General features: G+C 45.0%; 1 protein-coding gene across 2 annotated transcripts in view; it reads left to right on the top strand.

Moving 5' to 3' along the window:
* Window positions 1–24,757, top strand: part of Thada (THADA, armadillo repeat containing) — a 384,981-nt gene that overhangs the window by 251,721 nt on the left and 108,503 nt on the right. For both annotated transcript variants that reach the window (XM_023711247.1, XM_023711248.1), the window contains one exon: window positions 6,442–6,557. In XM_023711247.1, the coding sequence (XP_023567015.1) occupies window positions 6,442–6,557 (116 nt within the window). The remainder of the gene's footprint in view (window positions 1–6,441; window positions 6,558–24,757) is intronic.

Below are 24,757 nucleotides of genomic sequence, written 5' to 3'. Positions count from 1 at the left end.
CTGTCCTATGCCCGTGATAGTCATGGGGAGGCTGGTGCTCTGCCCCTGCCAGTTTGTGTGTGCTTGCGGTCTCTTTCTGACTGAGAACTATCTGAAAGCAACAAAGCTTTCTTCTGTTTTCTTGTGCTGACACCTCCTAATCCACCTCTGACCCTTCTTTAAGGGGCCAGCTATAGCTAGGGGTAACTGTGTGTTCTCTGTTTGTCCCACTGTGATTATTAATAGAGCTCCCTTTCATCACAAAAGAATTCCTGCTTTGTGTGATAAATTATCCTAACATGAGCAGCCAGAGCATAGATGTTTCCAGTCAAACTCACCCAGTCCCTTTGCCCCATTCTCACACCTGTCTCTTACTCTCTTATGTTCTGATCTTGAAAGATGCTGTCCCTCTCCCACATGCACTTGCTGTGCCAGTTAGGAGTCTCTTTCCTGGGACTGTGGGTATGACCAGTGGTAGAGTGCCTGCCTGCTCATGCAGGGCCCTGGCTTCCATCCCCAACACCACACACATGGTCTGTCTCCTGACACCCAGCTCCATGTCTACAGCAGTCTCCAGGGCCTGCCTCTGCCCCCGCGGCCCCTCATCTCTCCAGGGCATCCCTTTCTCTGTTCTACTGCTCCTGGAGTTCAGACCAGTTAGGGTGGAGGTGCCACAAGGTCAGAAGTCTGGTGGGCCAGGCTAGGAACCAAGGAGATCATTGTAAACTCACAGCCCTTCCTGTCCATCCTTTGCTTTGAAACTTATGGTGGAGATTTGGGATTAGTAAATATTTCATTTTCCTCTTAATTTTCCAAAATTTAAAAGAGCAAGTACATGAGCATATGGAGCCATGGTAAGTGGCTTGGGCACTCTGGCCTGGTGGCCCAGAGTCACAGGAAGCAGAGGGAACAGTGGTGTGTGAGCATGCACTGTGCTCTCAGGGGAGTCCAGTGCCCACAGTAGCTGAGTCTTCTGACCTTTCAAAAGCAGTGGAAATCATGATGATTTTGAAGTGATACCTCCTGATTCATAAATGATTGCTTGAAACTGCTGTATGGGCCGAGTAAACAGGCTGTTGGCCTTGAGCTCCTGAGTCTATGCCTCCTACCACTTGTCTAGACTCCTGCTGTAGTCCTGAGCCTCCTGCTTTCTGTGCTGGCCATAACCCTGTCCCGCCCTTTCCCTCCAGATCACTGACCTGCCACTGAGGTGCTTCCTCTGGCCAGGTCTTCGCTATGAGCAGGGCAGGACCCACCTTCAGGCTACCAGCTATAGCTTTCACAATCTGACCCCACCGTGCTACACACACCAGCCTGTTTCTGTCATACAAAACTACTAGCTGCCCCTGAGCAGTACCAACACTTTTTTTTTTTAATTTGGGGAAGGGTCTACAGGGTGTTCAGGGTCTCACTACTAGATCAGACTCGTCGTGATCAGCCTGTTTACAGCCTCCCAAGAGCTGGGGTTACTGGGCCATCATGCCCAGGCTCAACTGCTGTCTCAGCATGCCCCGGAGGCGGGGCCAGCAAAGCAGGCTTAAGGATCAAACCCCCCGACCCCTGTGCCTGATTACAGGCTCTTTAATCTGCTGAGCCATTTGGCTGGCCCTCCAACACTTTTTAATTAATTAGTAGAACAGTCTTAATTTTTAAGAACAATTTTAGAGTTATAGAAAATTTGAGTTGTTGATACAGGCAGTTCCTGTCCTCTCTGCCCTCTCCTCTAGTTTTCTCCTACTATTAATATCGTCACCAGGGGAGTGCTTTGCTGTGGTTCACAAGCCAGTATGAACATTACTGTTAACTGCAGTTCACAGTTTATATTGTTTTACTTTTTGTTGGTCATATAACAAAAGGGTATTAAATACCCTTTAAAATATTTTTCAATTTTGGTTTTCCTTGCTTGCATATTCTTTCCTTGATCCTGGTAAGATTTTTTTTCAAGGCCAAATACGCATAATCTTTCTGCAAAGCCTTCTGTGTTTATTTTTAGAATGGAACTAGAAGGGAAGGAGTAAAGAAGAGAACTGACTTCATCAGGTTCTTAGTGCATTGTGAAGTAGTGTTTATATTCTCCTGACTCTCTACAGTCACACAAGGTAGATATTATTATAGTAGTCCCCCATCCACAATTTTTCTTTCTGTAATTTTGGTTAGCTGCAATCAACTGCAGTCCAAAAATGCTAAATGGCAAATTTGAGCAATAAATAATTTATAAATTTTAAATAACTTTTCTTAGAGTGTATCATTATTTTCTATTTTTAGTAACTGTCCTTAATATCTTATTGTGAGTAATTTATAAATTAAACTTTGTCATAGGTGTGTGTCTGTAGGAAAAAGTGTATGATATGTGGGGTTCAATATGCCTGGGATTGGCTGCTTCCACAAAGCTGTCAGCCTCAGGTTGCTGTAGTTCGATCCCCACAACACACCAGCCAGCCAAACCACCCCTTAGGGCATTTAGAGCAAAAAAAAAAAAAAAAAATATGCCTGGGATCTCAACCATCCACTGGGGGGCTTGGAATGCATCTCCTTCAGATAAGGAGCGGGCCACTGACTACTTCATTTATGGATGAAGTCAGTTGTTCAGAGGCTCACTACTAGTGGTTGGTTCACACCTGTGTGTGCCCAGCTCCAAAGCCTGTGGATTTCTACCCTGTCCCACGTGGCTGGATTCTCACCACTCACCTAGCCTCGCTGTCCCCCCAGCAGACTGAGTTCACTAGAGTTAAGAGCACTGCATTCTACAACACTGTGCTGCCATTCCAGACACAGAAGCTGGTGCCTGCAGCAGGCCGCTGCATCCAAGGGGCTGCGTCTCGAAGGAGTTAATACAGACTCACCAGATAGCAGCATCAGTTCATGTGGCAAGTACTTGTTGAGTTCTTTCTATGCACCAGACTATTGGAACGTGAAGTCAAGCATAGAAAGGAAAGTACTAATGAGGCAGCTGTGCACCTTGGGGCCAGGGAAATAGCTCAGCATACAGCACCTGCCTGGCAAGTGCAAGGTTCTGAGTTCAATTTCTGGCACCCAAAGCTGTGTAGATTATAAACCTCCACCAGGCAGTACCAGAGAGTCTGTAGATTATCCATGACTAGATTATAGGCTGCAAAAAAGCAGGGACTGTTTGGTCTCTGCCGTAAGCCCCCAGTGCCTGGTAATAATAGTTGCTAAATAAATATTTGCTGACTAGATCTTTGAATCCTGTAACAAATTGGAATAACTAAAATGACAATCACCGTCTCAGCATTTTCATGTGTGTTCGGTCACCTTCCCCAAGGGCAGTGATAATAAACCTTTTAGAGACCAAATACCAAAACTGCAACCCCAAACCCACTTATTTATCAGAGTGCCGACACTGCAAAGAAACCTGAATACTGAGGTTTTAGTATAGAAAATACAAATCATACATTAGCATCTTTTGTCTTAAAAGAAAAAACAAAATAACAGAGCTTCCAGTGGTACAAACAGTTTTTTATTAGAAGGTAAAAGTTTGCATTAGGCGTGCTTTTGCACATCAATGTGATCTTTCCTGTAGTATACATGCCGGTAATTTGTTAAACTTTGGCTCACTGGGCAGAGTGGGCTCTGCCTGCCATTCGCTCACTACCACAGCCCTAGGGTCTGGCAGCTTTGGGGGTCTCTGTGCTTGGTTCAGACCAGCTCTGTATTAAAGGCTATTTGCAAATTATAGCAGGCCTGCGCCATCCCTGCTCTTAGCCCAGAAACCGTGCCTCAGAAATTCAGAGAAGCGTAAAGAAGGGCCTTGCTTGCCTCTGGCAGCCTTTATTTTATTTTATTTTGATTTTATTTATTTGTGTGTGTGTGTGTGTGTGTGTCTGTCTGTCTGTCTGTCTGTCTGTCTGTCTGTCTGTCTGTGGCCAGCTCAGCCCACCAGGGGGGATTGAACCGCGGTCCCTGTGCTTTGCTAAGCTTGTTCTAAGTAGGTGCTTTACACCACTGAGCCATCTCACTAGCCCTCTGGTAGCCTTTAGAGCTGCTGGACAACTGACCCTTCCCAGGAGCTGCTAGGAACACGAGGCCTGACCACGGATCCTAGTTCCAGAAGCTTGGCCTCAGGCCTGGACCTCACACCAAAGGAGGGCCTCATTTTTCTTAAACCTAACACTCTAAATGTCATATGAGCATGGTTGTGTATTCAAATATTTTCATTAATTTTTCTTTTTTTTATTAATTTTTCTAAAAGAAAAATATTTTTTAAAACACTGACCTGTTTCATGCATTTACTTGCAACATTTGTTCTCTTCTTCCTCTCTCCCCTCTTTCCCTGCCCCATTTTTTTTCTTTGACTTCTCTGACCTGTTCTTCATTTATTGTTTCTCTTTTCTACTTGCTTATTTCCATGCACCTCTCTCTCTCCAGTTGTCCTGTGTAAACAGATCACTTTCCATTCATTCCTGGTAAATAACCAGGATCCCAATTGTCCAGTCTGTGCCCAGGGTGACAGAGCAGATGGGCCTATAAGCCAGTTTTCATAAACCAGAGCTACCAAGCGTTTCAAAAACAGTCTTGTTTTTGCCAAGCAAGGTGAGCAAATATAGGGCTAAGTTTAAACATCCATCAGGAGCTATTTTTGAAGTGATCACTTCTAAATGAGAGGACTTTGAAAGTCTCACGGCTTTCTTTACAAGTAAATTCCAAAGTCAAGTATTTTGCCTGTGTCTGCTGATTAATTATGATCCTGTGACAAAATGAAAAGCCCCACTAGTTGGTTTGGTCCAGCTGTGGAGAAAAGAAAGCAAGCCTCAGTGACTCTGCCAGCTCTCGGGATGGTGGGGGCTGAGCCTGGGGAAGCGTTTTCCCCTCTGGCAGTCACCACATGAGAGCAGCAGCTCCAGCCAGACCCAGTGCTCTAGACTCCAAGTGGGCGGTTTGGGTCCCTGAGCGGGTGAGGGGAAGGAGTGACATGCTGTAGTAACAGATTCTTTATGAGAGACAGCATTTTTGGCCTCTGTATGGGGAATTGTGTGTATTTTCTGGTACAGTTCTGTTTAAGACAAAATAATAGTAATCACATAGAGTAAAATAATTAAGATTTATTTTGATTCTTTAAACAGAAAGTGCTCAGCATATATTGTTGGCAGTAGTTTCAGAGGTCTGACCCAGGAAAACCTGCCAGCTCACCCATTTAGGGTCTGACACCTCTGGACTACTTTATCTTGGCCTCTTGCTTTTTGTTACTATTCCCTTTAACTGTGAAGTGCATCACTACTGTGAATCTAGTCCTTCTTTGGCAGTCAAGAAAAGGAAGAATAAGATGAATGTATTTACTTAGAGTCATCTGCTGCTCCAGGGAAGGATGCAATAGAGAAAAACAAAGCAAATATGAAAATAGACATTGAAGGTCTTGGTGTGTTTATCTGTTCGTGCTTTCCTCTGCCCGCCCAACTTTTCCCCTTGATGTAAATAAGGGACCCCAAAACTCAGGGATTTCTCTCACATGCATCTTTCTCCTTGGCACTAGTGAACGTCAGAGAATCTCAGCTACCCCTTATTCCCTTTCATTGTCTGTTGCAGACTCGTCCTCCTTGCAGAGGCTTTGTGAATGTCATTGCTGAGTGCACACACTTACACATGGCCTATGTCACCTGGTCTGCTGGGACTGTGGCCATCATTCTAAGTATAGGCTGCTAGAGAGACCACAGAGCCTGTCTTTCCTATTTAATTCTGGTTCAGAACACTGCATAAGAGTGAGAGTATGAGGACCGGTGAGATAGCTCAGTGGACTAAATGCCTGCTTTGGCAAGCACAGAAACCAGGGTTTGATCCCCAGTCCTACATGCTGGGCTGGCAACTTGAGTCTGGGCCTGGTGGTATACCCCTATAATCCCAGCGCTGGGGAGGCTGAAAGCAGGAGGATCACCATGAGTCCAGGCTAAGTAGTGAGACCCTGTACCACATACATAAATGAAAAAAGAGAGAGAGGCTCACCTGCACAGCCACCCCCACAGTTGACCTCTACAGGAAGATCTTCTGCGTCCCTGCCCATTAGCTGAAGAGGCAGACCTTGGTTTATCTTAGGGTTGGGAGCATGCCTGGGTGATAGAGCACTTGTCTCGCATGCACGAGACCTGGGGTTCCATCCAAATGCTTCAGAAATGGAAAAAGCGTGCCTTATTTTCATGTGAGATTGCTAAAATAAATAAACCCACGTGTAGGTTGTTTCTAACAATTAAGCTCCTGAGCAAGCGACTGATCGCAGAGCAGTGCCCGGCTTTGGGATGGTGTGCAGACCTCAGCCCAGGTGCTGGCTGTAGGCTGTCTCACTGCAGGGCGCTCCAGAACCAACATGCTTCTTGGCGCACACCAGGCCACACCCTGCAGGTGTCTGTTTTCTTTGAGCAGAGTATTTTGAGGAAACCGAAAAAGGAGAAACTAAGCATTTAGGAAAAGTACATTTTTATAACAGGATATTGCGTTTTCTCTTTTTTGGTTTAGGTGTCTCATTTGCTGCAAGCCTACGCAGACTCCAAACACAAGATGGACTCAGACTTTCAGCAGGAGCTGACTGACATCACTGTTTGTACCAAAGCCAAGCTCTGGCTGGCCAAGAGGTATGTTACAACTCCACATGAGCAGAGAATTATTAGGGGTTAGCAGTGCATTTGAGAATTGCATCTTCTAGTTGCAGAAAGGTTTAAAAAATTATTGGCATGAGTTTTCTAAACTTACTGGAGTATTTATCCTTTTAGAATTTTAGGTTGTGTTAAAGAAAGAAAAATATTGTTTTGACAATTTTTTAAAACTCTTGAATTACTGAAAGACAGGTAACAAGGCTTTTTATCTACCTGCCAGTCGCTGGGATTTTTAATAGCCACTGTGCCCAGCCCTGAATTAGACATGACAATAATGAAAAGTAGTAATTGGCTTAGTCGTGTGTATAAACTATCTCAGAGGCTAGAGATTGATGTCAGCAGGCATTGAGGGGCAGAGAGCACTGAGCAGGAAGAGGAGGTGGAAGTTGCCATTTTTGAGTGGGCAGTACAGTAGCTTGAAAAAGCAGGGTAAAGAAGGTGGATGCATGTATGTTTTTCATCTTTGCCATTTTTAGTTTATTCTGGAACTTAGAAAATTTCCTGTGTGAAAAATCAAGTAAATAGAATTTCTTATTTAATAATCTACAAGGAATATTCTTGGTAACCTTGTATTTGCTATTTTATGTTAGAGCACTCTGACCTTAGCAGGACAGTGTCCCTCAAGGGTGCCATCCATACATCCTCTGTAAGTTCCAGCAGGGTAGGGCTGGGAGTGACCTTACTGCACTCCAGGCCATAGTATGTGTGTCTGATTAAGTCAGTATGTCAGTAGTCTGAGACAGTAGTCTGTCTGTCTTTCTCTCCTTCCCCCAACCCACAGTGTGTTTCTTTTTAGTTTTGTCGGGCTTCCCAAATTATGTGGCAAGTTAGGTCATGGGCAGTGTGAGACTCACAAACTACCTTAATTCCACAAACTATTACTGAGCACAGGCTGTGTGCCAACATTTGTGTGAGGAGAGAAGGGGATGCAAAGGGAGAGAACGAATGGTCTTGGCTTCAAGAGCTTCCAGGAGGCGAGAAAGATGTGTAAGTAGTTAATTTTCATTCACTGGTTAAATGTAGTAACAAATATGTAGGCTACAAGAACAAGAGAAGAGTAGAATTTTTACAAATGGCCTGGAGAGAATTGTAGGCTTAGCCAACAGCATAGGCAGAAGCCCAGCAGCAGCCCATAGCTCTCCTGTGGTAGAGAGTGAAGCTGAGGAAATAGGAGGGGCCCCAGTGACTTTTGGGTAGGGGCGCTAGTGACAGATATCTCGCTTAGTAGGGGTTGTATTGCCATGATGGCCTCAGTGCTAATAACTCTGGACAGGAATACTGAGGAGAGAATCCTCTAGTGTCTAGGAGGTCAGAACATTTATGGGGGGCCATTTGTCATTAATCTAATTTTTATTTTTGTCCCTTTTATTTAGAGTAGGTAGGAATTGCTTGATTGTAAAGTGTTTCTCTAAGCCTTTGCCATTTGTATTGCATATGCCTCTTTAGACTGTCCATTTCACATTTCCCAGGAGAACAGGTACTTGGGGTCACACGTACACTCTCAGTCATTTACAATTAATAAGTCTGGGCCTCATAGCTATTACTTCTAGGGATCGGGCAGTCAGGGTTCTTTCCAAATCTTCTATGGAAACTCTGCCTCTAGCTAGGACTGCCCCAAAATCCTGACTACATGCTTCTTACAGGGTTATAAGGAATGAGTTTCTGACCATTTATAGAACACCATTGCCTACTGGTTTCTTAAATCCATCCATGCTTGTTGAGTGGGATAGTGAAGATGGAGTGACCGGCCAGTCTCTGATGGACCTTCACCTTGTATAGTACCTGAAGAGGGCTGACAGAACTGCAATCAGATGTTGCTTTAGCCTGAGAAGGCCTCCAAGCCTTTGTAGTCTATTTCTGTAGGCCCTCTTTTTGTTCTCTAATAGCCTTTTTGTCACCATCATATCATCTCTCCTCTCTGATTTTTGTCCTTAATTTTCCAGCCCTACAAAATAAAAACATGCATCACTGCACTTCACTGGGTGTCTACCCTCTCTGGAGATGGAAGGTGCCTTCTTCGCCATGGGTCCAGAAAAGCCACCTCTCTGTTAGCCAGGTGTGAGCTTTCCACCTGGGGAGAGGTCTGTGGATGGTTCCTAACACTAGCTTTCCTTTTGCTCCACAACACACTTTTGCAACTACTAATGAGGATGTGTTCAGCCTGGAATGGGTTTGGAGGAAACCGTGCTGTGGAAGCACGATACGTTGCAGAGCTCTGTTTCAGTTCTTCCATGTGAGCCATCCCACTGACAGGGCAAGTGAGTGTAGAGTGGTGCCAGGCGCCCCCCACATGCCTGCCTGGGCTGTGGCCTCTTGCGTAGTAGGTGTTTGCACTAGCTAACTTCACACACAGGGATCCCTCTGCGGTCCTAGTGGTCCCCACTCCCAGCAGACCCATCTTTGCCATGTCCATGCCTTTGCCATGAAGGCGTTCCCACTGAAGAGGCTCCTTATGTTCCTAGTAATTTACACATGAAAGAAAAATTCGTGTTCTTTTGAGCGCCCTAAGGATTTTCTTTACCTTTTTAGTGTACGCTATAAAAAGTCAATGTTATTACAGAAAGAAAATGTTGGTTTAAATTTTAGCACTAATGCCCTTTTGCTCATATAATTTATTTGATCACTAGCCTAAGTTCCTTCAGTCCAATAAGTACAAAAAATTTTAGTGGATGTGTCATTTATTTTTCCTTTTGTTCCCAGAGAAGGCTTTAAAAAATTCATTGGAGCCATGAGGTAACTAATTCAGCTTTCAAATTTTGACTCTGAAATTGAGGGCACATAAAGACTTTTGTCATGTATTTGTATTTTGACTTTGTAAGATTAATAAGAATTTGTATGAGATGGGGTTGTTGGAACTTTGGGTGATCAATGGCCAGCTGGCAGCACTGCTTGAACAGAGGACTGGACTCTGTTCTTACAGACCATTTTGCATTCCAAGAAGTCAAAGCCTGGCTAGAAGTCTGCTCCTTAAGCCTTCCAGTCCCTTCTTCCCCTTCTTCCTCTATTCCTCCCTCCCTGCTCCTTCCGGTTCATCTCTGTCATGGTGCTAAGGCAGTTTACTAACTACTGTGCCAGGCTAGGGACTAGAAATCAGGGAGGACAAAGGTAGCCACTAGCCCACTGTGGTTGGCTGGGCGCACTGGGAACGGGACTCACCTGGTTCCCAGTGGTGGCCGTGTGTGTTTGCAGGCTCCAGTTCAGCTATCCCAGCTGGATCATGGCCCTGGCTGACTAAAAAAGACTTTGAAAGCTCTATCAAGTAAGAGAAGAAAATTACTGTTACACTGGGTTTAAAATGTTTCAGAAATCTGTTGGGTTATCTAGTATCTCCTTCGGTTACAGAAGGGAAAGGGAGGTGCAGACATTACATGCGTACTGGGTGTCCCTGTTAGTAAACAGAGTGAGCTGAATGGACTGTCCAGATGAAGTGTAGCGGATGATGTGATAGCCATCTGCTACAAAACCATTTTCATCTTTTCTTGTGGGCATAGTGTGTACTTTATCAAAGAAAATATCAAGTACAAAATTGCAAAAAGAGAAGACAAAAGTGTACTTCCACTACAATCTAGTGGAAACCGTTGTATTGGTTAACAGTTTTAATTACTTCATCTTTTTTCTTATTATTATGTTTTTTGCCTAGCTAAAGATAGACCATTATCTTCCTTTGACTTGATGGTGTCATGAAAGCATTTGCGTTTATTATTAAAACTTTTTATGATGCAGCTATGGAAAATGGTATGACATTTCCTAAAAATATTGAAAATACAATTACTCTATTCAGCTTCAATTCTGGAAATATATACCACACAATGAAAGCAGAGACATAAAGAGATGCTTGTACAGACACGTTCATGGCTGTGTTATTGTGGTAGCTAAAATATGGAACTGACTTAGGTGTTCATTGATGAGTAACAGTGAATAAACAGAATATGTATGGTGTGTACCTAATATAGAAGATTAAAACTAGATCCATATATCTCACCTTTTACAAAAATTCAGTTCAAAACTTTGATGCAAGATTTGAAATTTTGAAATCATTGAAGAAAACATAAGAAACATCTTAAGGCATAGGCATAAATACTGACCTCCTGAGTAGGACACCGGTAGCTCAGGCTGTAATAACAAGAATGAACAAATGTGACTACATCAAATTAAGTTTCTACATCACAAAGGAAACAGCTAACAGAATGTAGAGACAGCTTCAGAATGGAGAAAGTCTTTGCCAGCTCTTCTTCTGACCAAAGATTAATACCCAGAATTAAAAAAAGAAACACAATGCTGCTTAGGATTTTGGGTGAAAAAAAAAACCTGTTTACACTATTGGCGAAAAGGTAAACTTATACCATCACTATGGAAATCACTGTGGAGATCCCTCACAAAGCTAAAACTAGAAATTCCACTTGATCTAGGTTTACCTTCTCTATTCTTGAGTGAATTAAAGTTAATATACTGAGTTGTGGCAGGAGAACCACAGGGCCAAGAGCTAGACGCCTGCTCTATGCTGCACTTCCACCGCCCATTGCCAGCCACCACTGTTGCCGTGCATCCATGTCCAAGGAGAAGCCCAAGGAAGGGTGATGACATCAACCTGAAGGTGGCGGGGCAGGATGGCTCAGTGGTGCATTTCAAGATCAAGAGGCATACCCCACTGAGCATGCTGCTGAAGCCCAATGCTATGAGAGGCAGGGTTTGTCAAGGAGACAGGTCCAATTCAGGTTTGATGGGCAACCCATTAATGAAACAGATGCTTCAGCACAGCTGGATATAGAGGACGAGACACCATTGATGTGTTCCTGTAGCAGTTTCGAGGTGCAGCCTCCAGAGGGACCGTTCTGAATCCTGCACTTGCTGTGGAATGGTGAGCACATGACCAAGCTGACCACAGGACTCTGCAGGAACCGACAACACAAAACTGCACCTACAGAGAGGTACCTGTAGCTTACATTGGGCCAGATTGGCTTTTGATTCGGAAGAATGAGTTGTGAGGGGTTTTTTGTTTTGTTTTGTTTTTTTTCATTTTTGCTTTTTTTTTTTTCTCTCTCCCCAAGCATTTTCCCCCGAGACCTGTCAAATGTTGGAGTTGAGATGGCGCCTGAGCTGCTCACCAGAATCATGTAGACAGCTTGCATTCTGCAGGGATGATTGCTGTGGGACAAGAGGGCAGGATTTGAGACAAGGGGGCAGAGTGTGACTGACTTTTCATTGTAGGCACAGTTTACTGCAATGCAAAGTATTGTAAACTTAGACTTTGTCAAGCATGTGGTAACATGGAAGGGGAAACCAGGACTGGGTCCTGAAAGGTAAGAAAACATGCAGTGAGTCGTTCAGTAATGCCTCAGGGCTCTCTTCTGATCGTGTCCTTTGGGGGCCTGAAGCTCAGGACGCTGCCCCTGGTCAGCACCTAGAAACACCCTAAGTGTCTGTCAGCTGATAAAATGTTTTCACAAATGTGTCGTGTACTGAAGTTAGCGTGCTTTACCACCTGTTCAGCTGGGCGTTAAGCTTACCTAATCGTTGCTTCCTGGGTAGCCATTCAGCTTGGTTCCCACTTTCTGGCATCATGGTGCTAATGTTCCAGTGAACATCTTTTGCATGGTATATATGTGCATGTGTGTGTATTAAGATTTGAGTTCTATAAATTGAATAAATTGGTAGAACCAAAATACTTATAGATCTTCATAGCAGTCCCAGATTGTTTTCCAGAAGGAAAATTTCAGTTCTCCTTCCACTGACGGTACATCAGAGACCTCCACCAACATTTTAACTGAGATATTTTTTAATTACATATGCAAACTTTAACTTTTCAAGCAGCTGCTTTCTGCCAAGCTCCATATGAAGAGACTGGCATAAATTATTTTGTTGAACTCTTCTCAAAACTCCCTTAGTACAAGAAAACCAACTTTTCTGTGGAGATAAACCCTGTATATACGATACCCAATTTAGCTAGCATTTCTAGTTAGCATAAGTTAACAAGTCAAACAAGTTTTCAGCTTTAACTTCCTACACCACATCTCAGTAACAGGCATACCTGAGTTCCTCCCTAGTCACCAGGGCTGAGCCAAATGCTGGCTGTGCTCTCACAGAGGAGCCTGCTGCTCTCTGTCCCTCACCACCGCCTGCAGCCACTTCTCCCGCTCTGATCCCTGCTCGGCACCCATGGAAATAGGGACTGTGTTTCATGGTGCTGATATTTATCAAGCACCAGTTTGCCCCATAGTAAGTTTTTTTGTTTGTTTGTTTTTTGTTTTGTTTTTCTGTATTTAGTACAGGGTCTACAGGGTCTCACTACATAGATCAGACTCGCAGTAATTCTCCAGTGTTCAGCCTCCCAAGAGCTGGGATTGCAGGCAAGCACCACCACCACATCCAGTCAAAATCACTTTCTCACCGCACCCTGGGGGCAGGGCCAGGGATCAAACCTAGGACCCTGCACACTGCCAAAGCAGGTGCTTTAGTCCACTGAGCTATCAGGCTGGCCCCAGGCAGAAGTTCTTAGTGCTCACAGCTGCAAGTTAGAATCATCTGAAGGTTTTAAGTCCTGTTGATGCCAGACCTTCTCCCAGACTTTCTGATTTAGATATTCTGTGTATGTTGCCCTCAAAAATGTCATTTAAATTTGATGTTCTGATATAGTTGGTTGTCTAAGAAGTTTGTGCCACTTTTTTATGTTATGAAATGAGGCTTAAGTAAAACAATCCCTATGTCATTTCATTCAGCAGGCTTCTTGAGCCCTGCCTTCTTCCAGGCTATATTAAAACTGTAACTGTTTATTTTTTTTAAATGTTTATTAAGACTATTACTTCATGGGTTCAAATCTTAAAACTGGGGGCTGGTGAGATGGCTCAGTGGTCTAAAGCACCTACTTAGAACAAGCTAAGCTAAGCAAAGCACAGGGACCACGGTTCAATCCCCCAGCACCACATGCCAGCCAGCCGCGCCCCCTGGTGGGCTGAGCTGGCCACACACACACACACACATACACACACACACAATAAATAAATAAACAAATAAAAAAATTTAAAAAAAAAATCTTAAAACTGGAAAAAACAAAAACAAACAGGGCCTGCCAAATAACTCAGCGGACTAAAGCACCTGCTTAGGCAGAGTGCAGCAGCTGGGGTTCAATCCCCTGCATGCTGTGCCAGCCCCGCCCCTGGGGCGCACTGAGAAGGCGATTGAGACTGGGCTTGGTGGTGCTTGCCTGCAATCCCAGCTCTTGGGAGGCTGAACACAGGAGGATCATGATGAGTCCAGTGTACATAGTAAGACCCTGTAGACTCTGTACTAAATACATAAAAAAAAAACAAAACCCTTTCAGTTTACAGTGACAACAAAAGTCTCTTTAGGTGGGCTCATAGAGCTAGAATTTTATATCTATAAATCCTATTGTATGTCGTTCATTCCCTGTCCTGTACAGATGGAAAATGGCAGCCTGCAGAGGTCGGGGATTTGTCCATTTTTTTGTTTACTCCGCTGACCAGAACTAATAACCTGACAATGACTAACAAACATGTGTTGAGGTCTCAGGGTCCCAGCACTCTGTTGAGATCTTTCTCCTCGGCCATGCTGTATCCGTCTGTCCAGACTCTATGTGCGGGCTTTGAATAGTTACAATTTAAGCATTGTCTAGCATCGTGCTTCTGAAAAAGACTGCACCTAAGTCTCCTGGGCAGTTCGTCACTGTGCAAACTCACTCACTAGGTTTCAGACAGGGCTTGAGACCAGCTTCCAGGTGACCGACTGCTGCAGCTCCTGGACCCCGTGATACTTTGAAGAGGAAGGGCCCAGAGCTGTCTGGTGTGATCAACCCCCAGGTAGAAATCCTCCCACCTTCGTGCCCTCTGTCTGTGGGGCTTGGGGCTGTGAGAGAGGGCCATGGGCATCACCAAGTGCTGTCCACAGCCTGGGGTGACCTGTACTGCAGGCCTGGTGGCACTAGTGCTCTCTGTGGGAACTGTGTGCTCCCTCCCGAGGGCAGCCATGCCTGTGGCCTCTGTCAGTGCTGTGGTGGCATGTAGTACATATTTGTCATTTTGAAAAATAAACCGACACTCTGGTGAGAAAAACAGGCTTTCAGGTATATAAGAATCATTGCCAAAAAGAGAGAGGGGAAGAAAGAAATTGTACCACTACAAAAGCAGGCTTAGCAATAACCTTTTGAATAAAACGATGTTGGTAAAGGGTAGAGATGGTGGCAGGAACTAATGCTTGCTGAAGACCTACTGTGAGTAGCAGGCCTAAGGAGTTGCTACCCAAGTTAATTTGAATTTGCAAATCTAGGGACTGTGTGATCCGTCCACCTCCCAGCCAGCATGCTCAGCAGTGCTCCTGTACCCCATGAGTTCCTGTCTGTTTCTCCATCTCCCAGGACTGCCACTTCCCACTTCCTCCCCTGCCATCCTTGTCCACACTCCCATCTCTTTTCCCTTTTCTCTTCCTTACTGGGTCCCTGCTAAGCTGAGTGTCATGCCTCTTAGGGGTTTAAATATGCTTGGAGTGACAAATCTGAGGCTCACATTGTGTGGCAGTCCCAGCTCTTCCCTAAGGGGCTGTGGCCAACTGTTGAAGTTCTGGTTTAGGGTTTCATTTGGCTTTACAATAGCTGAAGACAGCATTCGTTCCTTCGTTGGTTCACTCATTCATTCATTCATTTGGTACCAAGTCTTACTATGCAGAGCTTGGACTCATAATGATCCTCCTGTCTCATCCTTCCCAGTACTAGAATTACAGATGTGTGCCACCACGCCCGGTTTTGGTGGCCAGCTCAGAGTGCAGGGTTCCAGGGCCCATGTGACATGCTGTTCTGGGGATTGAACCCGGGTCTTTCTGCTTCCCAAGTAGGCACTTAGACTGCCAAGCTATCTTCCAGATTTATTCACATAAGAATACACTTCCCAGGGAGAAAAATTCCAAGACTTAGATTCAGTTCTTTTTCCCACTGTCCCCTCACCCCTTCCCACATCCCCCTGCCTGCTAGCCCACTTGTCTCTGCACGAAAGTCTTTCTCAGTGACTTGAAGTACAGAGAGGCCTCAGCACTCTGGCAGCTGCAGGTTGCTGTTTCACTTCCATGCCACCAAAGTTAATCCAGTCCAAAAGGACTGTTGAGATATTCAGGTGATCCTGTGTCATTTTAAGGCTGTCATCTGTGTTCCCTGCCAAAACTTTCAGGGAAACAAGTCTTAACAGGAAGGGCTAGTCACATAGCAAGTTTCCAGGCATTGCTGGGGGTTATGTCTTATTTTTTGGTTTGTTTTGTCTTTGTCAATTTCTTTCTCCCCCTTTCTCTTTGTGTTCTCAACTAAAAGTTTTCCCCATTATCACCCCCTGCCCCACCTCCACTTAATTTTAGAAGGTGGGAAATGATCACTGCTTTCTTTCAAGCCCAACATTTTATTCTCCTTAGGATCCCTCTTTAATCCTCCAGCCCAGCCTATTTAAAGTCACCTCAGGCCTTGTGAAGAAGAAAAATGGAGTTGGTGTTTTTAGACACAACCTTGTTGATATTTGTTCGCTTCCCTCTCAGACTTCTCAGGAATGCTTAAGGTCATGCTGAGATCCTGTGTGTATTTTTTAAAAACAGAAAGAACGTTAAGTTATTGCATTTCAACCAAAGCCAGTGGAACAAGGTGCAAAACATTTTCTTCATTAAATACTCCTTTCGAAAATATAGCCTCAAGTTTTGAAGGTGTGAACTGTTTGAGAAGTGAAGTTTGGAGATATATGAAACATTTCTTGTTGACAGGCTGGACTTCTGCGAACTGATCTGGGTTAATGCCTTCAAAAGTGGCATTCAAGTGATCAAATATGTTAAATTGGGACTTTAAGCAGGAAGCCCAAGGTCAGACTTCTCCATATTGCCTCAAGAAATGAAAATAGGCCCTTTATGCAAATGCACACCAAGCATGCAGCCCCAGCCACTGGCAATTTCTACCCTTTAAATATAGAAATCTGCATCCCTGACCTAGAGATGGTGATTAGTTCAGTAGAAGACTTAGAAATGTCTTACTCCACTTGTAGCTGTTGGCTTGTTGGATGTTGCTGTTGGAATGTTCCAGCAATGCTGTCATTGCTTAGCTTGCAACAGGCTGCAGGCTTTAGGTGTCCCCAGCACACTCTCATCTCGTTATATAAAGCCCTGATATAGCACAGTGGTTTTCCCGTTAGCATGTAACATGTTCCATCTTTCGGATAAGTCGGCACCTTCATTACCCTCCCTGAGCCATTCACAGTGAACTAATTAAAGCCACCTGAGACTCACAAACAGTACATGGCAGTGTATTAGGCATGAGGGAGAACATAAAAATGAATGCTGGTATCCCTTTCAAAAGCCATCCAAGTGAGACTGGGACTAATTCAACTAAACAAGGAAAAATGTAATAAGTGCTGGGATGACTGAAAAAGCCAGGAAGAGAGAGAAGTGCCAGCTTCTAGGATAGCAGTGTCAGGGCAGTCTTCAAGGCGGAAGCAGTCTTTAAAGGCAAGATGAGATTTACTTGTGAGATAAGGTTAACTTTCTTAAATTGGAGAAACTGGTGGAGAACCTTGGTTGCTACTTAAGTTGTGAGGATGTCATACCAAGTACAAGGAAGGAATCCTAGTACACTGTTCGGCATTGTGGGAAGAACATTTGGCATAATAGTGCCAGATCAGTAGGGTGTTGGTTGTACAAGTCTGGTTATAGGCCAGTCTAATTGAAAAGAGTGAACTTATCCATATGAAATAATTAACCAACAGTAGAACATAAATAGAAGTATGTGTAAGTACAAGAGTATAGATGAGGGTAGTTAGAGAAGGCTTTCTAGAGGAGGTGGTATTTGAAATGGGCTTTTGAGCAGGGATGTGACTTGTAAACACCAAAGGCAGTGGGAAGGAGCACATGAGGAGGGTGGAGAGAAGGTGTGCTGCACACTGCAGGAATGCAGGTGCTGGAACATGGGCGGTGGGGAGAACACTGGAGAGGAGCCACCCTGTGTCAGGGAGCGAAGTTGTGACAGGCAGCCCTGATGTCTGCCAGAAGATGATGGACCTGATTCAGAAGCTCTGAAGACACGATGGGCTCAAGCCGATTGGTGGGGCGCTACTATTTGTGCCCACTGAGGAACATCTAAGGCTTTCTTCTCCTGGCGGTTAACTAAAAACTCCCTATTCGCAGTCCATCAGTCTCACTGCTGTCACCTGGAAAACTCTTGCTGCCTCTCTGGGCCATGTAACATGTTCTATCTTTTCGGTAAATCAACACCTTTGTTACTTTCCATAATGGGAATAGAGGGCTTGCCCAATAGTTCAGTTGTTTAAAGCACTGCTTGGGCAAATACAGTCAGGTGCAGGGAACCACAGTTCGATTCCAGCCCCACAAGCCATACCATACCCACCCTTAAGGCGGCCAGAATGAGCAAAACAAATCCTTCTCCGTAATGGGAATAGAGATATGTGTGTGCACTTAAGACCACATGGGCTTTGTCTTTCCAGCATTGCTAAGGGACAGTGGAACCATATAATTTGCAGCAGGAAAGAGGATTTAGAGATTACCTAATCCAGTAGGATTTTTTTCTTTAAACAGAAGTCCATGTGGAAATTCAAGATGTGGAAGAGAGAGGGATGGTCGGTATGGTTCACACAGACAGGGCGTGGAGACCTTCTTGCATGGCTTCCTCCCCCCTGAAGCTTCAGAAGAGTCTAAGAGAAGGGCACCAACTCCCTGTTCCAGAAGGGTGATCTCAGTGTAATCAATTCGAGGAAGGGACCCAGAGGGCCAGTTAACCTTCCTGCTTGACTGATGTGGCTGGCCCAAAAGGTGGTTCAAGTCAGGAATATAACTAGCAAGTCTGAGCTCCACCTGTTGATCTGCTTCCTCCTCCAACAGCCTGATCATCCTTGGAGAAAATCCTACAGCCTTATTCCCTGAGCTGCCCAGGACTCTGACTCAGGAGCTGCCCTCTTGAGAGGGCCCCACACTTCTACCATCAGAACAGTGGTTCTAGATCCCCTCTCCTAAAATTCTAATGTGTAACTTGCCTGTTCTCCCAGGTCACACAGGTGTTCTGTGGGAGTGATGCTCTTGGACACAGTTCCTTTAGGTGAAGTCAATACTCTGACCACAGGCTTTCCAGCAACCTGCAGGCCTGCAGGAGAACTTGTGCCATCATAGGGAGCTGACTGGGCCGGAGTATGAAGATCCTGTGTGACCATGCTTTAGGTTGTCTCCCGGAGGATTTTAGGAGCATGGGGACTTCTGCGTGCATGGGCTGAGAAGTCAGCTTGGCAGATGACTTTTTATGGCCTCCTTGTTCTCTCCTTTCCCGTAGCTCCCCGTAGTGGCTGGACTTCCTCAACGATTGGACTGACCTGTAGGCCTCTGGGAATAGCATTTTCCCAGACAAGTTCAGGGGTTCATAGCAGGACTTCGGAGCTAGAGGGGCACGCCCCATCCCACAGGCTCTGTGCTCCCATGTGGCCACAGGATGGTCCCTTCTAGAGATACTTGGTGAATGGAAACCTCTAGTGTGAAAACAAGTTTGCCGGGCTGACATTGAGCAGAGCCATAGTGTCCACCAGGCCAGTGGGCCTGGACCAGCCTCCTTCCACCCAGCAGGGTGGAGCATGTGCTGTCTCTGGACCCTAGCTTTTACCTGCAAAGTGGACAGCTCTAAAATGATGGTGTGAAAAGGTAAATATGGAAAGGGCATGGTGAATGATGGATATTAAAATCTGAGTTAGGTAGATATGGAAGATACCCAAGGTCTCCACATTAACATCCCAGCCCTTTTTTATTTTTATGTTAAGACAGGGCCTTGGGGCTGGGGAGATGGCTCAGTAGAATAAGTGCTTCCCTGGCAAGCACAAGGACCTGAGTTCAATCCCCAGTTCCGCAAAAAAAAAAAAAAGACAGGGTCTTGCTAAGATGCCCTGGCTAGGCTGGAACTCACAATTCTACCTCAGCATCCTATTGTCCTGAGACTATAGGCATGCAGCAGCACACTTGGCTTGATGACTGGGCTTTGTAGTATAATCTACCATGTTGGAAATAAGCCTTTGTGTTGGTTCTCACCAATGCAGCCTTGATTTTCCCTAGAGTGGCTTCCAGGCACAGGACCAGAGAACCTGGGTGCACACCAGCATGTTCCACTTGCTTGGCACAGAGCCTTCCTTTTTATCTGAGTGTGTTTGGGACACAGATAAGACTTGTTTGTCTCCAGCTTGTTTTTTGTCTTAGCTTTTGCTCTGATCTCTCACGGGTCACTGGAGCTCTGTGAACTTTGTTGATTTGCAAAAATAGTAAGGGTAATACCTTTTTCCTTCTTAAGAATTTTATAAGCTAAAATTATATAGAAATGTTTTTAAGATAAAACTTTCATATGATGGCACATACCTGTAAATTCTAGCACTTGGGAGGCTGAGGCAGGGAAATTGCTATGAGTTCGAGGCCAGCAAGGGCTACAAAGGGCATTCAAGACTTAAACTGAATAGTGAAACCTTGTCTCAGAAAAAGAAAAAAAAAATGCTTTGTAAAATGCCATTTTTAATACTTTTGCTATTAATATTATTGTCAGGGCTCAGGGTCCTGCTTAGGCATTGCCAGGTTCATGTTACTGCAGTTCTGTTGATCATGCTGGGAGAAATTCTCACTTTGATATGTCCAGACCTATCCTGCAACACCCAGAAGTTCCCATTCTCCTCACTTATTTATCCTTTTTATGCACCTAGAAAGTAAGACTTAAAAAGAAAGAGAACTTCTGTTAGCATTCTGTATAATCACTGATATCCCCCAAGCCTCAAACTGTACAATAAAATTTTCTTAGATACTGCTTTTCTCCCGTAGTTCCTAGCACATAGCTTATTAAGTTATTAACCAGCAATTTCTCTGGCAGCATATTAAACTTTACTTTTAAACAAGCCACAGAGGGAGGGAAACATGCATCTCTCATAAAAGGAATAAAAAACATACACCTCTTAACACAGCTTCCCCAGGCTTTGAACAGATCCCAAGCCCCGCACAAGGTCTCTTTTTAATCATTCTCTGCACATAGCTTGAGTGTTAGTGCATTAATGAGAAAAAGATGCCTAATGGAAAGATGGAAAATTTCGAGGGCCTCTGAGGAAGTGGGAGGCTTCCTGCTCCCTGAGGGTTCTCTGAAAGGGCAGGTGAGTTTGGTGGAGGGAGAAGGTGAGGCCATGGGTGGAAGATGTGGGCTTCCTTTCTAGCAGAGCATTCCCAGGGGAAGCAGAGGAGGCTGAGAAGGGGACCCCAGAACTTTGTGTAGGGTGCAGGCCTTTGAGGAGTATCTCATGGGACCCTGTTAAAGGGGAAAGGCCCTCTGCCGTCATGGGTCTTATTCCCCAAGAGCAAAAGCTGTGTTCTCAAGGGAAGCTCATTGTCCTCTGCAGGGTGTGACCTGAGCCTTTGGTTCTCTGCAAACTCACAAGTCATGGTCTCTTTGGGTGTGAAATCCCCAAGAGAATTCCCTGGAATATGGTCTGCCATCAGACCAGGATATGGAGAGTGACTTCACCCTCAGTGGAACAATTTGAATAGGAGGCTGCAGGCAGTTCATACCTGGGACTGTGAGCATGGCCACATGCAAAGCCCTGGGCCACGGAAGGCGGGGTAGGCCTTGGTGTGCACTGCAAAGGTGCAGCTTGCTGACACTCTCCCCACTGACAAACTTCTCCACTCCAGGACAAGGTAAACTTACAGGCCTGGAAACCTGCCATGCCTGTATGCTGCTGTCAGCTGGCCTCCAACAGATCTCAATTCTTGCTGTTACAGTGGAGGGAAATAGCTTGTTTAAAAATATATATATTCTGCAGTTCATGAGCATTTGGCATCTTGGTTTAAACAAACCCCCTCTTGTTTCTCCAGGAGTGCCATATGATGGCTACTTGGCTGGTAGCTGTGCTAAAAATGGAAATCAGAACAGGAGAAGAGACTTGTTTTAATTTAATTTACACTTCCACATTTACCTAGCTTTCTGTGGCCTGTATCAAAGAAGGCTCTCCCAGCTCCTAAGCACATCCAGGATTTATAACCAAGTATGAGGGAAGCTACATGGCAGCCATCAGACCTTCCAAGATTATGGCCACCAGGATCTCAGAGACCAGAGGAAGGTCAGCAAAATATCTTGGGTCGAGTCAGCTGTTCACATTGACCTGGGAGGCTATTTGATGGTTAGTATCAAAAGGTTTCCTAAAGGACAGGCTTAAATAGTGTTTTAAGTGAAGGACATGGCTTGTTTGCACATGCGGCAAGTGAGGGGATCCTAGCAGCCCATGGAAGCATGCTGTCTACTGTTCCTCTCTCCCATCCTCTATTGGGGCCGGGGAAATGGCTCAGTAGAATAAGCAATTCCCTGGCAAGTGCAAGGGTCTGAGTTCAATCCCTGGTTTTGCAAAAAAAAAAAAGAAAGAAAAAAGATTGTCCTATCCTTTAGCCCTCGGCTTCCTTATAAGCCCTCTCCACCCCTCCCTGCCTTGCCTCTTCCCCTGGCCATTCCACCTTTGTGGGTGCTCAGGCCCAGGGTGCTGCTGCCCTGCTCACTGCTGCCTCCCAGCACAAAGCTGCTGACATGATAGCCCCCTGCTGGGACTCAAGATCAGGTCATCCCAAGCCAGCAGCTGTGAACTGCAGCTGTGGCATCCAGATCGTCTTCTCTTCCCTTTCACCAGCCCAGATCCTTCTTCTCTGCACACCCCTCCTCCAAGGCATTCCTTCTAGTTGCTTTATGTATACTTGGTTTTTCTGCACATATCTCTTCCTGCTCCCAAGAGCTACAAACTCTGCAAGGCCAGAGAACCTTGCCCTCTCCCTCTACCTTCCACCCCAAGAAGGAGATCCTAACGTTGCTCATTAAATGTATTATATCGATAAAGTTAAGCTGTGGGGCTAATCAGGGCTCTGGAGAAGTAGTTCCTTGGGGACTGAAGTGAGCCAGACCCTGACCCTGTTGATGTCTAGATCAGGTTTCTTGACTTAACAGACACCAGCAGCTTAAAATCAGAACAGCTGTTTCCAGCCCTCTGAAGATGGCAGTGAGTTCTGGAAGTTTTTTATGTGCAGAGTGACTCTGTCCTCCCACAGAGCCTACCAAGGCTTTCCAGTGTTGAGTGGTTCCCTGAGCCCTCTGGCAGGACTGAAACTAGGGCGGTCCCACAGAGGCCTTCCACCCTTGGAGCTCTTAAAGTTCACTCCTACTCTCCCACTGGGAGCTCCTGTTCAAAAGCGTCTTGAACCTCTGCCTCCCTTGTCCATCTCTAAACCTATGCTGTGTCCAGGTCTTTAAACCCACTGGCCCCTCTGCTGGGACGGTTTCCAATTCCAAAGCCCTTCCTGATGCCTGCGCAGAGGAGGTGGTACCACCCCCATCACCTTTTCTTCTTACTGTTGAGCCACCCTTCAGGGAGCTCATTATCATCTAGTAGGGTTAGCAGGATGTTCTCCTGCTAAACTAGTGGCTTTCAAGTTTTATTTTGTTTTTATATATTTGGCACAGAGTCTCTCATTGTGCAGCTTAGACTCGTAGTGATTCTCCTGTTTTCAGCCTCCTCAGTATTGAGATTACAGGCCATGTGGTGCTAGGGATCAAACTCTGGTCCCTGTGCTTGCCTAAGCAGGGGCTTTAGTCCACTGAGCTATCAGCCACTCTTACCAAGAAATAGCCTTTATGTAAAGCCTAACATACATGTGTGTGTCTATGAGCCCCCTATGTGCATACGAGTAAATACACATAGATCTCCGTGTACAAACACCACCCCATGAAATCTCACACAGTTTGAATTTTGGGTGTCTTGTGTTATTCTTTTGTCCAATTTCTTTGCAGTTCTGAGGTTTAAATCTAGGATCACACACATACTAGGCTCTGCCACTGAGCTACACCTCCAGCCATTTCAAATATTTTTTAAAATTTTGAGACTGGATCTTGCTGTTTACTCAAGGAAATTTACTCAAGTGTTAACTAGTTCATTTCAGCAATGTGAATTTTCAACATATCCACTGTCATTTTGGATGTCAAGTGTAATTCTCTTGATACTATTCATTGTATTACAGGATAGCTTATTGTCTGAAAAAGAAAAAAGTCAGAACAAGACAGTAACCTTAAAATTGTTATATTTCAATAATTATTTACATCTTACTTAAAAACAGGGCCAGGGAGTTCAATCCCCAGTACTGCTGGGAAAAAAAAAAAGAAGAAAGAAAGAAAAAATATATATAGCTTACTAAAATTTCACTTTGGGCAAGGACTTACAGAAACCCTACACAGCGATGAAGCTGAGGAAACAGCGCTCACCCTTCCTGCTTTGCCAGCGCTGGCTTTATTTTCTCTCCTCTTCCTCCCCGCTCCCTTCCCCCTCCCCTCCTCCTCCTTCCTACCTTCTTGCGTGCTGGTCCCCACCTGCGGGGTGATCTCATAACCAACTAGAAGGACCGTAACCTGCAGTTTGAAAAACACTATTCAGGACTCTAAGTTCCTTGAGGGCAGTGAGTGTGTCCCTGAATCATTTTGTCTTCATATTTCCAAATTCCAGCACTATTCCTCACTCAGTAGCTTCTTATTAAATGTTTTCTGAATGAATAAGCCTCAGTTAGAAAGTTCTGCAGCCACTGGGATTCCGGAAGGGACAGGAGAAGTGAATAATTTATCACAGCCTTCCCAGGAGCTCCCGCTGTCCTGTACACACTCAGCCATTGTGGGCTTGTCTGGGAGCCCTGCTCTCTGCCCTGCCTTCTGCTTCCTCCCACCTTCAGGAGAGAGGGGCAGAGGTTTAATGAAGTTCAGAGATTTTCCCAAGACAACATATTAATCAGGTTCTTGGGTGGATATTTGTCAAGGCACAAATGATAAGAAAGCAAGATTCTTAACAAGACCTGCTTTTTACTTTTTATATAAATTAATCCTTAAACCTGATTCCTTCTGCTCCTTCTAAAGAAACTGTTGTGCTGTTTTTCAGCCCATCTGTTAGACCCCGACCATTTCTGATTTTTTCAAACACTATAAATCTTCATTAGGCCATGCCCCATGCCAGGATTTTTCCATTTGGGGATAGAAAAAAAATTCCCAAGCCCACCAAAACCCTGTGGCTTGGCTTCCTGGCCAGCTGGCTTGCTGTTCCTTGGGATTTTATTCCCATCATCAAAGTGGCTTGACAGACTGAGAACAAACCTCTGGCTCACCCTGAACTCAC

Source organism: Octodon degus, unplaced genomic scaffold, assembly GCF_000260255.1.
Source record: "Octodon degus isolate 3935 unplaced genomic scaffold, OctDeg1.0 scaffold00020, whole genome shotgun sequence".
Taxonomy (NCBI): domain Eukaryota; kingdom Metazoa; phylum Chordata; class Mammalia; order Rodentia; family Octodontidae; genus Octodon; species Octodon degus.
This window is presented reverse-complemented; position numbering and strand designations above follow the sequence as displayed.